At 32.1% G+C, this 14242-nt stretch overlaps 1 protein-coding gene across 4 annotated transcripts in view; it reads left to right on the top strand.

Annotated features, from left to right (window-relative positions):
* LOC106054466 (putative molluscan insulin-related peptide(s) receptor) overlaps positions 1-14242 on the top strand; it is a 110806-nt gene that overhangs the window by 57431 nt on the left and 39133 nt on the right. For all 4 annotated transcript variants that reach the window (XM_056043082.1, XM_056043083.1, XM_056043084.1 and 1 more), the window contains 8 exons: positions 9-306; positions 1666-1777; positions 4127-4290; positions 4879-5098; positions 9096-9197; positions 9322-9469; positions 12029-12225; positions 12685-12811. In XM_056043082.1, the coding sequence (XP_055899057.1) occupies positions 9-306; positions 1666-1777; positions 4127-4290; positions 4879-5098; positions 9096-9197; positions 9322-9469; positions 12029-12225; positions 12685-12811 (1368 nt within the window). The remainder of the gene's footprint in view (positions 1-8; positions 307-1665; positions 1778-4126; positions 4291-4878; positions 5099-9095; positions 9198-9321; positions 9470-12028; positions 12226-12684; positions 12812-14242) is intronic.

Genomic DNA, 14242 nt, shown 5'->3' with positions numbered 1-14242 from the left:
TTTATCAGGTTTCCAGAGCTCAAGGAAATCACTGGTCATCTGATGATGTTCAAGGTATTTGGTCTGGAGACCCTGAGAAACATGTTCCCCAACTTGGCTGTGATACGAGGTCAAACAGTTTACTTTAACACTTACTCTCTGTTCATCCATGAGTGTAGGGATATGAAAGAGATTGGACTAATTGGGCTGACTGACATCTTGAATGGGACTGTGCGAATCTCAAAGAATTTCCGGATGTGCTACATCAACACTATAGACTGGACTAGGATTATCAAGAATGCCTCCAAGGCAGACCATACATTCATTGTGAGTCCCTGGGCATTAAATAATGTCTTATGTAATGATTGAATCAATCAATGATTTATGTAATCATTTTCTTTGACTTCTAGATGCCTAAACCATATTAAAAAAAGGCTGACAGAATGATCAGGTTTCAATGTTAAATTTCTATTAGAGAACGAAACTTCTAACATTGATAAAATAGGTAACAATTGGATCAGTCAGATTTTAATTTATTTCAATCTTTTACAGCAGCTATTTAATTCATGTTGAATATAAAAAACACATTTATGATACATATATTAAATTATAATAACCAAATATGGTTAACAAGAACATTCACAAATATTTTATGGAGGAAAAAAAAGATGTTCATTTTTCTAAATCTAAAGTGGATATTGTTCTAAATCTAAAGATGTTTATTGTTCTAAATTTAAAGTGATTATTGTTCTAAATCTAAAGTGTTGTTTAATGTTCTAAATCTAAAGTGTTTATTGTTCTAAATATAAAGATGTTTATTGTTCTAAATCTATAGTGTGTATTGTTCTAAATCTAAAGTGTTTATTGTTCTAAATCTAAAGTGTTTATTGTTCTAAATCTAAAGTGTTTATTGTTCTAAATCTAAAGTGTTTATTGTTCTAAATCTAAAGTGTTTATTGTTCTAAATATAAAGATGTTTATTGTTCTAAATCTAAAGTGTTTATTGTTCTAAATATAAAGATGTTTATTGTTCTAAATCTAAAGTGTTTATTGTTCTAAATATAAAGATGTTTATTGTTCTAAATCTAAAGATCTTTATTGTTCTAAATCTAAAGTGTTTATTGTTCTAAATCTAAAGTGTTTATTGTTCTAAATCTAAAGTGTTTATTGTTCTAAATATAAAGATCTTTATTGTTCTAAATCTAAAGTGTGTATTGTTCTAAATCTAAAGTGTTTATTGTTCTAAATATAAAGATGTTTATTGTTCTAAATCTAAAGATCTTTATATTGTTCTAAATCTAAAGTGTTTATTGTTCTAAATATAAAGATGTTTATTGTTCTAAATCTATAGTGTTTATTGTTCTAAATCTAAAGTGTTTATTGTTCTAAATCTAAAGTGTTGTTTAATGTTCTAAATCTAAAGTGTTTATTGTTCTAAATCTAAAGTGTTTATTGTTCTAAATCTATAGTGTTTATTGTTCTAAATCTAAAGATGTTTATTGTTCTACATCTAAAGATGTTTATTGTTCTAAATCTATAGTGTTTATTGTTCTAAATCCATCATACTGTGTTTAGCTAATACAAGACACTCCATCTAGCTTAAGGTTGGCTATTATATAACACAAAGCAATTATTTGGTTTAATATGCATCATTCCAATCCTGTTTTTTACTTTTGATACATCCAGGAAAATAGAGAAGAAAGCTTATGTCCTGACTATTGTAATGAAGCTTGCAAGATGTTTGATCACAAGAAGTATTGCTGGTCTTCAACATCTAGAGACTGCCAGAAAAATCTGGGTTAGTATCATCCTCATATTTCTGTTGCTCCGTTCTTTAGTGTCAGATATTTGTGGCTAATGGTCACCATAATGTTATAGGCTCTTTTCAGGTCTTTTGTAGAAGTTGACTTTTTGTTTTGGACAGAATCATGCCTATAAAAGCAAAAACAAAGTGGCTATCTAGGAAAGTGTACTGGGCTACCGCATGGAGTAGAGACATTGCATGTAGAGGCAGTGAAGAGGAAGGTTCACCAGTAGGTTTCATACCCTGTCCTTGACCTCTATTCATGAAAGCAAGACTGGGGTAGGCTTCCCTAGCTGGTGTGATTTAGTATTTATGATCAGTTAAGAGTTTGCAATCTATAGGGCAGATGATGTTAAGGTCATCTAAATCTGTAGCCAATGGTTAACAAGTAGGGTGTCATGCGGGTGTCATGCAGCCAGCACAATGACCAACATCCTTTACTTTTCCCAACTAAAGTCAGGTATCTATCAAACTATCCAAAGAGCAAAAGAGTCTAATGATACATTTTGACCTAACTTTAAATTGCTCATAGAAGTTAAATGAAAGATTCAAACAGTGCTTTCAACATAGAAGTATAGTAAATGATCAAATTTTGTATAGCTTATGTATTTCTGGGTTAAAAACTCATATCAAACTTTGCTAAGTGCACAGGAGTCTAGTGAAACATTTATAAGGTTATAAAAATCCAGTGAAACACTGTGATAAAACTTTGTCTAGAGCATAACAATCTAATTCTAATCAAACTATGCTTATCTTATAGAAGTAAAAAAGAGTTTCCAGAGTTTGTGATATACAGGGCAGATTATGTTCAGTTCATCTGTTTCTGTGGTCAATGGTAAACAATCAGGGTGTCATGTGGCTATGACAAACAGCCTTTACTAAAGTCAGGTACCTGTCAAACTATCCAAAGGTTATAGTAGTCTAATGACACATTTTAGCCAAACTTTAAATTGCTCATAAAAGTCAAGTGAAACATTCTGATCAAATATGTTTAACATATATATTTCTGGTTAAGAATTCATATCAAACTTTGCTAAGTGCATAGAAGTCTAGTAAAACATCTATATATAATTCTCTTCATGGCTCAAGAGTTTGGACACCAAGTAATGGAAATATCACTCTTTTATTTCTACTAGTTGGACGGACTAGAGTTACCCCACGTAATTTTAGAGGCGAAAAAAAAAGGGGGGGGGGGAGAGAACAAGTAGTATTCATCCATCACTAAATAGCAGGGCCAGACTTAACCATTGTGATCAAGAAGTCATGGAAAGAGAACAAGTAATCTACTCTGTATTCACCCGTCACTAAATAGCAGGGCCGGACTTAACCATTGTGGGGCCCATGCGAAACGGATTTCGCAGGGCCAAGTTTGGGTAGGGATAGGGATAATAATTGAAAAGTAATAGTTTATATTTGAAAATACATTTGTCTTTGCATTTTATTCATTTTTTACTACGTACAGAATTACTTTACGAGCCTTGCGTGTAGCAAAGTCATACAGTATATCATAAAAATTCTATTTTTATTAAACTTTGTTGAGTTCGTTTATGTCTTTTAAAAATTCTCATCAATCTTTGTAAAGTGCATATGAGTCTTGCAAAACATTATGATGAATTTTGTAAAGTACATAGCAGTCTATTGAAACATTAAGATAAAAAGTTTATTAGCTTTAAAAATCAAGTGAAACATTGTAATGAAACTTTGTTTAGAGCATAAAAATCCATGAAACATTCTAATCAAACTATGCTTATCTTATAAGAGTCTTTAAAAAAAAATCCCTTTTAATAGAACTTCTCAGAACGAAAAATGGCAAAGATATCAATCCCATTCCTATCTATCAATGAAATATTTATCTATTGGGTCAAATCTTTTCTGAACATTCAAGACCTGCCAAGTCTCATTATTATGTCATATTATGTTTTGCATTCTGTAAGTCGCAACATCCACTCTACTGAATGTTTATTTTCAATTATTAAAGACAACATTTTATTTAAAAATATAGTCATTTTAATGGATCTTGCTGAAACTGCTTTTAAAGGCTCACATTACCCATTGTTCATTAAACTAGTTTAATAATTAATGACTATATATACAAACTTTGTTCATATTACTTGATGGCAATACTTACATTAATTCATTATATCCAGTCTTGTTTATGAATGTATTACAGTAGGTGGGTTAGAAGATTCACCTAAAATTAATTGAGATAGAGTGGACAAATTGTTTTTTATGACTGTGCAAATACTTAAGCTGTTTTCTATGACCCTGTGATATAAACCTTGTGACAGTATTGGTATTTTCAGAATATGAAACCAATGTCCAGGCCTATTCTTTTATTCACAGGCTGCCGTTGTAAAGGAGGCTTGTCCTGTATGGTTAATGGAACTTGTTGCCATGAATACTGTCTTGGTGGGTGCTCTGGACTAACTACCAAGCATTGCCATGTCTGCAAGGACTACCAGATGGGCCAAGCCTGTCTACCAGAGTGTCCCGCTGATACTTACATTGTAAGGCCAATGATAATGCTCTATGGTTTGATAAATGAATATTCCAATTTGAATAGAGTAACGCCATTAGTAAATGGTCTTACCTTACAAACCTTACAAAAAAGAAAAACAAACCTAATGAAATACTCAGAAAGACACAAAGATGGAGGCACATTTCTTATTTCATACGTTAGAACAAATTCCTACAGGTGCTCTTTCTTCCCTTATGCCATTAGAGGATGGAATGGGTTGCCTGAATCAGCCAGGAAAATTAATGACTTAGCAGAGTTTAAGTCATTGATTAACATGCATGACTAGATAGACACTTAAAATGCGTAGGACCTAATTATCTTCTTTTTTTAAAGTAAAATCTGTATTATATAAGATAAGATAAAAATAAGATAAACATAAATTTAAACCCCAAAGATTTCTGTATATATCAAATAAGCCACTGTGACAAATAAGTTCTTGATTCCTCAATTCCATTTTTGTAAAATCCACAAGAAGTAGTTATTGTACACCAGATTTACTGTTCTGATACAAAACTTACTGCTTGTAGCAGTGTAACAGATAACGAGTGTTCACAAATTGTAACCATTTTACTACCAGCTTGCAGGACACAGATGCTTGACAGATAAAGAGTGTTTGAAGTTGCCTCCAATGAAGCCAGATACTATTGGGAGTTTTGTGACAGAGAATACACCCAAGCTGTTGACACTGCCCACCAGGAAAGAGTGTGTATTCAAATGTCCAAATGGTTACATGGTAAATGATACATTGGGACACAAAACCGAAGAGTGTATTCCATGTCTTGGCACATGTCCTAAAGGTTAGTGTTGGATAAAGAACTTTAAGATCTCCCTTGTACTAAAACATTTCTGTTAGTTTTTTTCTTATGTTTCTATTGCACAATAGTCTCCCTTGTATTGATGTATCTGTACTAATACATTTCTATGTTAGTTTTTTTCTTATGTTTCTATTGCACAATAGTCTCCCTTGTATTGATGTATCTGTGCTAATACATTTCTGTTAGTTTTTTTCTTATGTTTCTATTGCACAATAGTCTCCCTTGTATTGATGTATCTGTACTAAAACATTTCTGTTAGTTTTTTTCTTATGTTTCTATTGCACAATAGTCTCCCTTGTATTGATGTATCTGTACTAATACATTTCTATGTTAGTTTTTTTTATGTTTCTATTGCACAATAGTCTCCCTTGTATTGATGTATCTGTACTAAAACATTTCTATGTTAGTTTTTTTTATGTTTCTGTTGCACAATAGTCTCCCTTGTATTGATGTATCTGTGCTAATACATTTCTATGTTAGTTCTTTGTTATGTTTCTGTTGCACGGTATTAGAATTAATTGATTGAGTGGTAAATGAGGGATAAAGTGCTTGGCTTCTGAACTGAGAGGGGTCTTGGGTTCATATCTTGGCGAAGGGATTTAGAATTTTGTGATTATTATTAGGACACCCCCTGACCTCACCCAACTCTAATGGGATTGTTCTTTTTCTCCTGTATAACATTGGAAGGTCAAATAACTAGTCTTCTATATCTGAGATAAACTGCTCAGTAGTTTTCATGTCAGGCAGCTCTTCATACAGTTTGTCATTTTGATGAATATCTTGGAGCTGTTGATCCCACATGTCGAACATGGTAACACAGAGCTCAAATTAGAGGGATTCCAATGAAACAAGTCACACAGTAGAATATTCAAGCGTGTCAAGTTTGATTAGTTAAAACTTAATTGTAGTCAAACATAAGTTCAACTGGATTTTGGATTTCTTCGGAAGAACATATCGCTTGGAAATTATAAAAAAAAAAGGAAAGTAATTTGAGTCCAAAAGGTTTTATTCAGTACTCTTGCTTTCAATTTAATCGTGCAGTTCAGTACAATACTATGACTTGAATGACTGTGTTTGGTGCATCTCATTAGCAATCATTTTTTTTTATTGTGTACTAGGATCAGAATATTTCAGTTCATATCTTTATTCTTATTACCAGTGCTTCCTATGGTCCACTAAGAGACAATATGTCAATATGTTATCATCTTATGCTTGAGATACAGCAAGAAGACTTGAAGGATATGGTGTGCATTGTGCTACTCTGCAAGAACTTATATTGTATTCCTTTTTTTTTTAAACATTTTTCCTGTCTACTGCTGAAAGTAAAAATCAAACATTGATTATAATTGGATAATTTAAAGATCTGATAACTGACAGCTAACTCTTGCACTCCTCCCCCACTTTTTAATGATTATTCTTTAGACCAACTCTTTGGGGATGTAAGAGAAACAATTAGTTTCTCTGTTGTATGGAAGACAGTTTTCATCCTTCCATAGTATGGCATTAATTTTTTTTTCCAAATGCTATATTTTCTATTTGTACATACATTTTTAGGTAATGTGTTAGTGAATAATTTGTGAATGACAAAATTAGAGCAAGTTTTAGGACATCCACAGGAGTGCGGCAAGGCTGCATTTTCTCTCCAGCTCTTTTTACATATTTCTTGAGCATGTTATGATGGAAACATTAGAAGGATTTACTCCTAGCACCACAATAAATGGGTAGACTATTTCCAATCTCAGGTTTACAGATGATATAGATCTTATTGAAGAAATACAGACTAGCTACAAGATCTTACTTCAAAACTGGATGCTGCAGCTAGAGCAGTTGGCATGGAAATCAGTGCTGGAAAAGGGCAAAGTTTGTGGTGGAGATAGTACAAGATGTTGCATACTGTTCAATGGCCAAACATTAGAAGTTGACTCATTTCAATATCAAGAGTCAAACATAGCAAGAAATGGAGGATCAATACAAGAGATAAGCTTGGCATCTGCTGCCAGGAGCAAACTGTGGAAAATATGGAGGAGTAACATCAGTTTCTCAGTCAAATTAAAACTCTATTCTTCACTAGTGGTCCTATACTGTCAAATTTGGACACTGAAAGCTAAAGCTGAAAGAAGAATTCAAGCCTTGAGAGTAAATGCTACAGAAAAATGATGGGTATCAGATATCAGAAAAAGAAGACAAATGAGTTTGTACTGGCTGGATAATTTAAAAGAATTGGACTGGCTGCTCTCTTGACAGCCTGCTTAGGACAACTGTTGATGGCTCAAAGTGGAGGGATTTGGTAACACAAACTGTCACAGCACCCCTTTGATGAAAGTCAATGGACAGATGAGAGAATACATTGAGTCTTTTGTTAGATTTATTTGAAAGGGCTATTGTACTAAATTTCATTATCAACTATGAAAAACTTTTGACTTTTGATCACTTCTTTTGTCCTCCAAGACAAGGCAGTCATTTCCTCCAATGCTCTGCTGATTGTGGCTTTTATGATATATACTTTTTCCTTTCAAATGGTCACCTTGAATGCCCTGGGACAACCCAAGTAGGAATAGAGTTTAAATCCTTGAAGTAACCATGTCTTATTGGAAATGTTGACAGAATAGAGCAAGGTGTAAATTATAAAATGTTTCAGTATTGGCTTATCAAGTATAAAACTTCAATTATTTTATTGATGGAGTTGGTAGTACAATAAATTAAACATTACTTTGGTTATATATGTTACTAGACATATGTTACCCGCGACCCGCGGGTCTTTATTTGCGCATTACTTTCGATATAGTCACTGAGAGTGTTTTGTAAACAATTAAACGAAATAATAATGTAATAAGTAAAGCGAATGTGTCAATGTAAAAATAGTGTGAATGAAGCTATCAAATCAAAATAGCTAATAGGCTTAAATCCATTTTTTTAAATTAAAACATTTGCTTTTGAATAATCTAGTGGATTGGATTTAGATGTATGTTAAATAAATGTAGATAATGATCCTTTCACGTTATTTCTCTTTCGCTACGAAAATAAAATTAGTTTTGCGAAAATGGTTTACCCGAAGTCGATACATTCTTATCTATTAAAAACGAAAAGAGCGATAGCTTTGTTAAATAAATGGGATTATAAAGTGAACAATTAAACGAAATAATTTTTAGTACGCGATTTATGAATGAATATAGATCTAGGCCTATCTCAACTCGGCTTCGCAGCTCTCGTAAGCAAATGTAGCTTTAGAAAACCAAATTTTAATGTTTATTTGATCAAAATATGAAATGAATGGACTTTAATTAATATATTTATGTGTTAAAGTATAAAACTATCTGTGCGAAGAGAAGTTTTATCATCTTAGAGTTGGATTAGAGTTTTAGATCTAGGGATGGGATTATAAAGTAAACAATTAAACGAAATAATTTTTAGTACGCGATTCATTACGGTATTGTGTAATGAAAGAATGTTCGTCAGGAAATCTGTAATCACAGATATCAGGAACTAATTTATGTAAAAAATGCTTTTGAAACACAAAATTGAAGGTTAATTTTATTATATGATGAAATCAATGGATCTTCTTTTGTCTTTTCATGTGTCAAAGTAAAAAACTATCTGCGCAAAGTGTATTTCTTAAAATTAGATCTAGGTCTAAATCCTTTCTATCTTTTCTCATGTCAACATTGTAGACATGGCCTAGATCCATAAAATACTATAGCTGTAATAGAGTCGGACAACTTTATTTTTTTTGAGGGTCTTAAGTTTGTTTTAGGGCTACAATACATACACTACGGTCTAAGTTGGTACCCAAGGAACATTCCTGCCTAGTTTTATCAAGATTGGTCAAGCGGTTTTGATGTCTATAAGTAACATACATACATACATACATACATACATACTCCACACATTCTACTTTATAATATAGATTAACTTATTGATTTAAAATTGAATTCGCTTGCTGTAGCCATATATTCAAATAAAATCTTCATTCATTCCTCAGTATGCAACTCTACCAAAATTTATAATACCAAAGATTCTGAACAGCTCAGGGGATGCACCAAGGTGCAAGGAAATTTAGATATACTTTTATACTATGGCGGAGGTTTGTATGAATAAATTGTTAGTTTTTTTGTTCTTAATATTGGACTTTTGCCATGTAGTTAAGAATAGATTTATGATATTGTTGAAGTGATGTTTTATATTTTACTTCAATCTTCTCCCATCAGTTGACATAGATAGAGAGTTGAAGCAGAACTTGTTGTCTATTAAAGAAGTGACTGGTTATGTGAAAATTATGAGATCTTATGGTCTGGTGACTTTGAATTTTTTGCAAAACTTAGAGATTATCAGAGGGGAGAGATTGGTCAATGACAGGTAAGTTCTGGGGTATATTTATTAATTTTGCTAATCCTTTCTACTGTATTGACAAGGGTAGATAAATAGATAAAATAGATCTTCGGATGAGTTATTTATTATGAAGCTGAACTAGAGTTGGATTATCTTGTTATGTAGTCAAAATGATATAATGGTAGCTTGAAATTCTACTTTTGTTTGTTTTATGTGTGTCAATATCCACTGAAGTAATTTTCAAACATTTCTGGAAACTTTGAAATAAGTATCTGTTGTTTTGTAATGCAATGTTATATAAGAGTTAGTTCTCTTACTGGATTAGGAAGTGTATTGTTATTCATTAATTAATATTTAGGAGTTTATTAGCTTGGTGGCAGTGGAAACCCGATAATCAAATAAAAGCTATAATAATGATAATTTAAAAAACCAAAGCAGATCTAGTTTTATTGAACCAATGCCAGAAAAACCACCCATAGACTTGAATGTGGTAGATGGAATATTGCCGAAAATTACCAGATATGTCGAAGACAGATGCCGAACAAAAGGCCATTATACTTCATTGTACTGGAGCACAAGTGTGTGATCATTTTATTTATGAAGAAAATAAAGATAGCAATGATCCAGACATAATGCTACAAAAGCTACACAAATACTGTAATCCAAGGAAGAATGAAGAACTTGAAGCTTATAGGTTCTTGAATATAGCTTTTGTGTCTTCATACTTGAGGACAGAGGCAGAGAAGTGTAACTTTAAAGACAGAGTTAAATTAGATTACAGATACATTAGTTTTTTTCTGCTTATCAAGGGTTTCAAGAAAGACTAGATTGTGTACAGATTTAACACTAGAAAAAGAAACATGCTAAATTTACAAACAAACAATTAATAGTTTAAAGGAAATGAATAGGCAGGTCAGTCAAACCTATTATGTTCTGAAGCTTGAGAAAGCAATGTACCAAAGACTGCAGATTTTGTGGTAAACTTGTTTCAAGTGTGAGAAATGTCACAGAAGATTACCTATAAGTAGTCGTCTAGATCTAATCTATTGCTAGTAGTTGTAGATCCTCATACAAATGCCTCAGAGGACAAGCAAATAATGGTATAGTTTTGAAATGTAGAAGCTGTTGGTAGTATCACTTATCTAGAAATACTGTTTGCCCAGCCAGGGGTAAAGAATGCAAACACGTCTCACAGACTGAATCATATTTTGTCCCAATATAATAGACAATGTCCAAAACCAAGTGAAAAGACTAATGTTTATGTGAAGAATATGAAAAGGTTGTGACAGAACTCTGGTGGAGGTGAAAAGGATTCAAAAACAGATCTTAAGAAGGTAACACCTCAACATGACACTGAATGGGAGACAACTCAGGAGCCTGAGAGACGCTGTGGTGATGAAGGAGAGTCACTGAAACACTGTGAACTACTATCTAACTCTTCAGATGGATGGCTCTGATGACTGTTGGCACACATACTATGACATATATTTTTAGTCTTCTTTGTCATACTTTTTTTTTTTTTTAATTATGTATTAGATATGTAATAATAGTGTTTGTTAAGTGAAGATGTTAATATATTGTTTTATTTTATAGAATATGTGCTCAGATGTATTGTGTTATTTTTTTTTTAGAGAAAGAAGGATATTGATTTGTGATGTAATGTTTTATAAGAGCTAGTTCCCTTAATGGATTAGGAAGTGTTTTGTTTTGTAAATTGGCCTTGTAGTATGTCTATTTAAGAGTTTTTAACAGTATCTGTGCATAAAAATTTTAATTTCATTTTAATACTCGATACAACATTGTGCTTCATTTATAATTTTCAAAGTAATTAAAAATAATTATGCTTTAAAGTAATTCTTTTCTAAAAAGTTTTACTTATGCTAATAACCAGCATGCATAAAAGAAAAATAGAAACCAAAAACAAAAAACACCAGTGGGCTCAAAAATAACACACTTTAGTAACATGGTTTGAAAAAGCTTCTAAAAATACAAGAGTATATTATCCTGGAGATAATAAAAAAGATTATTTCAAGTTGAAATGGGATGACTAAAGGCTGGAAGGCTTCAATTGTCTGTTCAATATAAGGATACATTATGAAAGAAATGGTGAAAATAATCACATAACACTAAAAGGTCTTAAAACTAAAAAAAACATGAACTCTAAAAAAAAACATGAGCTCTAATTACTTGAAGGTCCTTTGTCTTGATTAGTAAAAAAAAGTGCCCCTTCAGACTTTGCAATCTTTAGGGCTGTTGATGTAAAGCTCATCTGCTTTATTAACAAGGATATCATATGGCCAGCACAATAACTAACTCTCTTTACTTTTCCCAACTTGTGTCAGTACCCTTTAGAGTTAGGTGGACACAGGAGGGGGGGGGGGGCCTTCCACCCTATATTTAAAATACCAGTCTTCAGCAAGATTTGAACCTGAGACCCCCTTGGTTCAGAAGTCAAGTGGTTTACCACTTAGCCACCAGTCCCCCCTTTTTTTTTCATCGTACTCAACAGTAAAGCCACTTTATTCTGTATATTGAATCATGAAAATAAAGAATTACTGAAATAATACATTCTGTGTTCCTGAATAGGTACAGCCTTGTTATCATTGACAACCCCAATCTGGAGAGATTGTTTCGAGAAAAACAAACAGAAAAAATGAAGATATTAAATGGCAGCGTTAACATCATCCATAACAGAATGTTGTGTCCAAAGTGGATTGATGCATTTTTCAATGCAACTAAAGCAACTGAGGGCACAATCAAACCCAATGGAGATATGAACCCTTGTAAGAAAACTATTATTAACATTTGGCCTTTTGTTTCTCTTGTTTGTGCAATATTTTTGCTTAATTTTATTGGCAAAATGTTTGATGTTCAAAGACTTTTTAAAATATACATTCTTTATTAATTTATCTTGGTTTACATGGTGCTCATTAATATTATAGACTTTGGTGCATGTTACATTTTCTTCAGTTTAAGTGACATATAAGAGTTTTAAAAAAAAAGTTAAAAATTAATCATTTGAGTTGATGGTTAGGCTGCATAGAAAGGGATTATTTGTAAAGAATTACTTTCTTTCGCTTCTTTGTGTTTTTGTTTTTATGCTTGGTTGTATGTTTAAATTAATTATAATCTTAAAGGTTGTAAATCTTAAATACTTAAAGCTCTCATAGACAGGATGTTGAATCTGAGTCCATTTCTTAAGTGGTTGAAAATGGCTGATGTTTCTATTTATTTATTTACAGGTGTTGAGGAAAAGATTCCATTCCAATTTGTTAAGATTACTGACAAGAGTGCTGTTATTACTTTAAATGCACTGACGATTGGTGACGTCAGACAGATAACAGGCTATATGGCTCTTTACAAGAAAGTGTAAGTAGGTCCTTGATTGATTTATCACTGTTGAAGTATTACCTCCTTTGGCATCAAATTATTATTTTAAAATCAATAATTAGAGATCAAATTTATTTTAAATTCACATAAAAACTGTTTCAAATTTTATTTTATAATTATTTTTTTTTTTTGGTACTGAAACCTTATATATATATATATATATATATATAATATATTTATACAGAGAAGTAATACAGGGGGATAAGAAAAAATGTGCTAAAACCATTGCGCTATATTAACAAAATAGTTTTAAAATAAAATTATTTTGATCCCTATCTGGACATAAGTGTTGTGTATAACTTCAAGTTTTTATTTCATGCTTTACAAGTGCTCAACTTGACCACCACTTGGGGACACTATTAATCACCTATTAATGTTTTAGAACTGCTTGCATTTAAAATTTAGGTATTGATAATAAATTGATTTCCTTTCAGTCTAACAGCTGGACATTCCAGTCATTTATTGTTGACCACACTTTAAACCTAGTCTTGTCGACCATCTTTTTTTTTTTTTTTTTTTTTTTTTTTTTTTTTATAGAGCTTTAAGATGTAGAGTTGCAACTAGTTAGTGATGATGGTCTGTGCTGACTCCCTTATTTCATCTTTTGTCTTACCAAATCCAGCCATCGCTACTCATCTTTTGTCTTGTAGAACTGAAATAAGGATTTTGAAGGCTCTTGCTATATTCAGAACTGACATATTATTTTCATACTTTTAGTACCAGTATTTGTAAGTCCAGGGTCATGGCTTGGCATGTCTTTTTATGCTAACATGGTGGCTAATATAGAGAATTACAATCTATTTTTATTTTTAAAAAATCAATCTAGATGCTTAATACATAAACAAGTTAGATGTATTCTTTTTTTAAAAAACTCCAAGGTTTGAATCCCAATGTAGACTACAGATTTATAATCCCAGATTTGAGTTTTGTTTTAATGAACACCTAAAGACACCATAGATAGACACTTAGTGCTATTATAAATAGCCAGCCAGGAAAACCAATGACTGTGCAGAATTTAAGTCATTGGTTAACATGCATGACTTGATGCATGATGAGTAGGACATAGTCATCTTTTTTGAAGTGACGTCTGTATTATATAAGATAGATAGCTTAGAATAATGCTGGTGAAAAGAAAGAATCTCTGTAGAGTGAATATCAATCATCATTTCAGACCCTGTATAATGTTTTATTGGTGTCAACTAGTGGATAGAAAAAGTCTGAGTCAGCCAGGAAAACCAATGACGGCAGAATTTAAGTAATTCATTAGCATGCATGACTAGATTGACCTAGGGACACATCTAGGACATAATCATCTTCTCTTTTGATGTAACATCTGTATCTTATAAGATAAGAAGTCTGACCCAGTCATTTTTGTGGAGGCCAGCCTATGACAATGGAATACAATTGTAT

Source organism: Biomphalaria glabrata, chromosome 10 (assembly GCF_947242115.1).
Source record: "Biomphalaria glabrata chromosome 10, xgBioGlab47.1, whole genome shotgun sequence".
NCBI lineage: Eukaryota > Metazoa > Mollusca > Gastropoda > Planorbidae > Biomphalaria > Biomphalaria glabrata.
The sequence above is the reverse complement of the archived record's forward strand: the minus strand, read 5'-3'. Positions and strand labels throughout refer to the sequence as shown.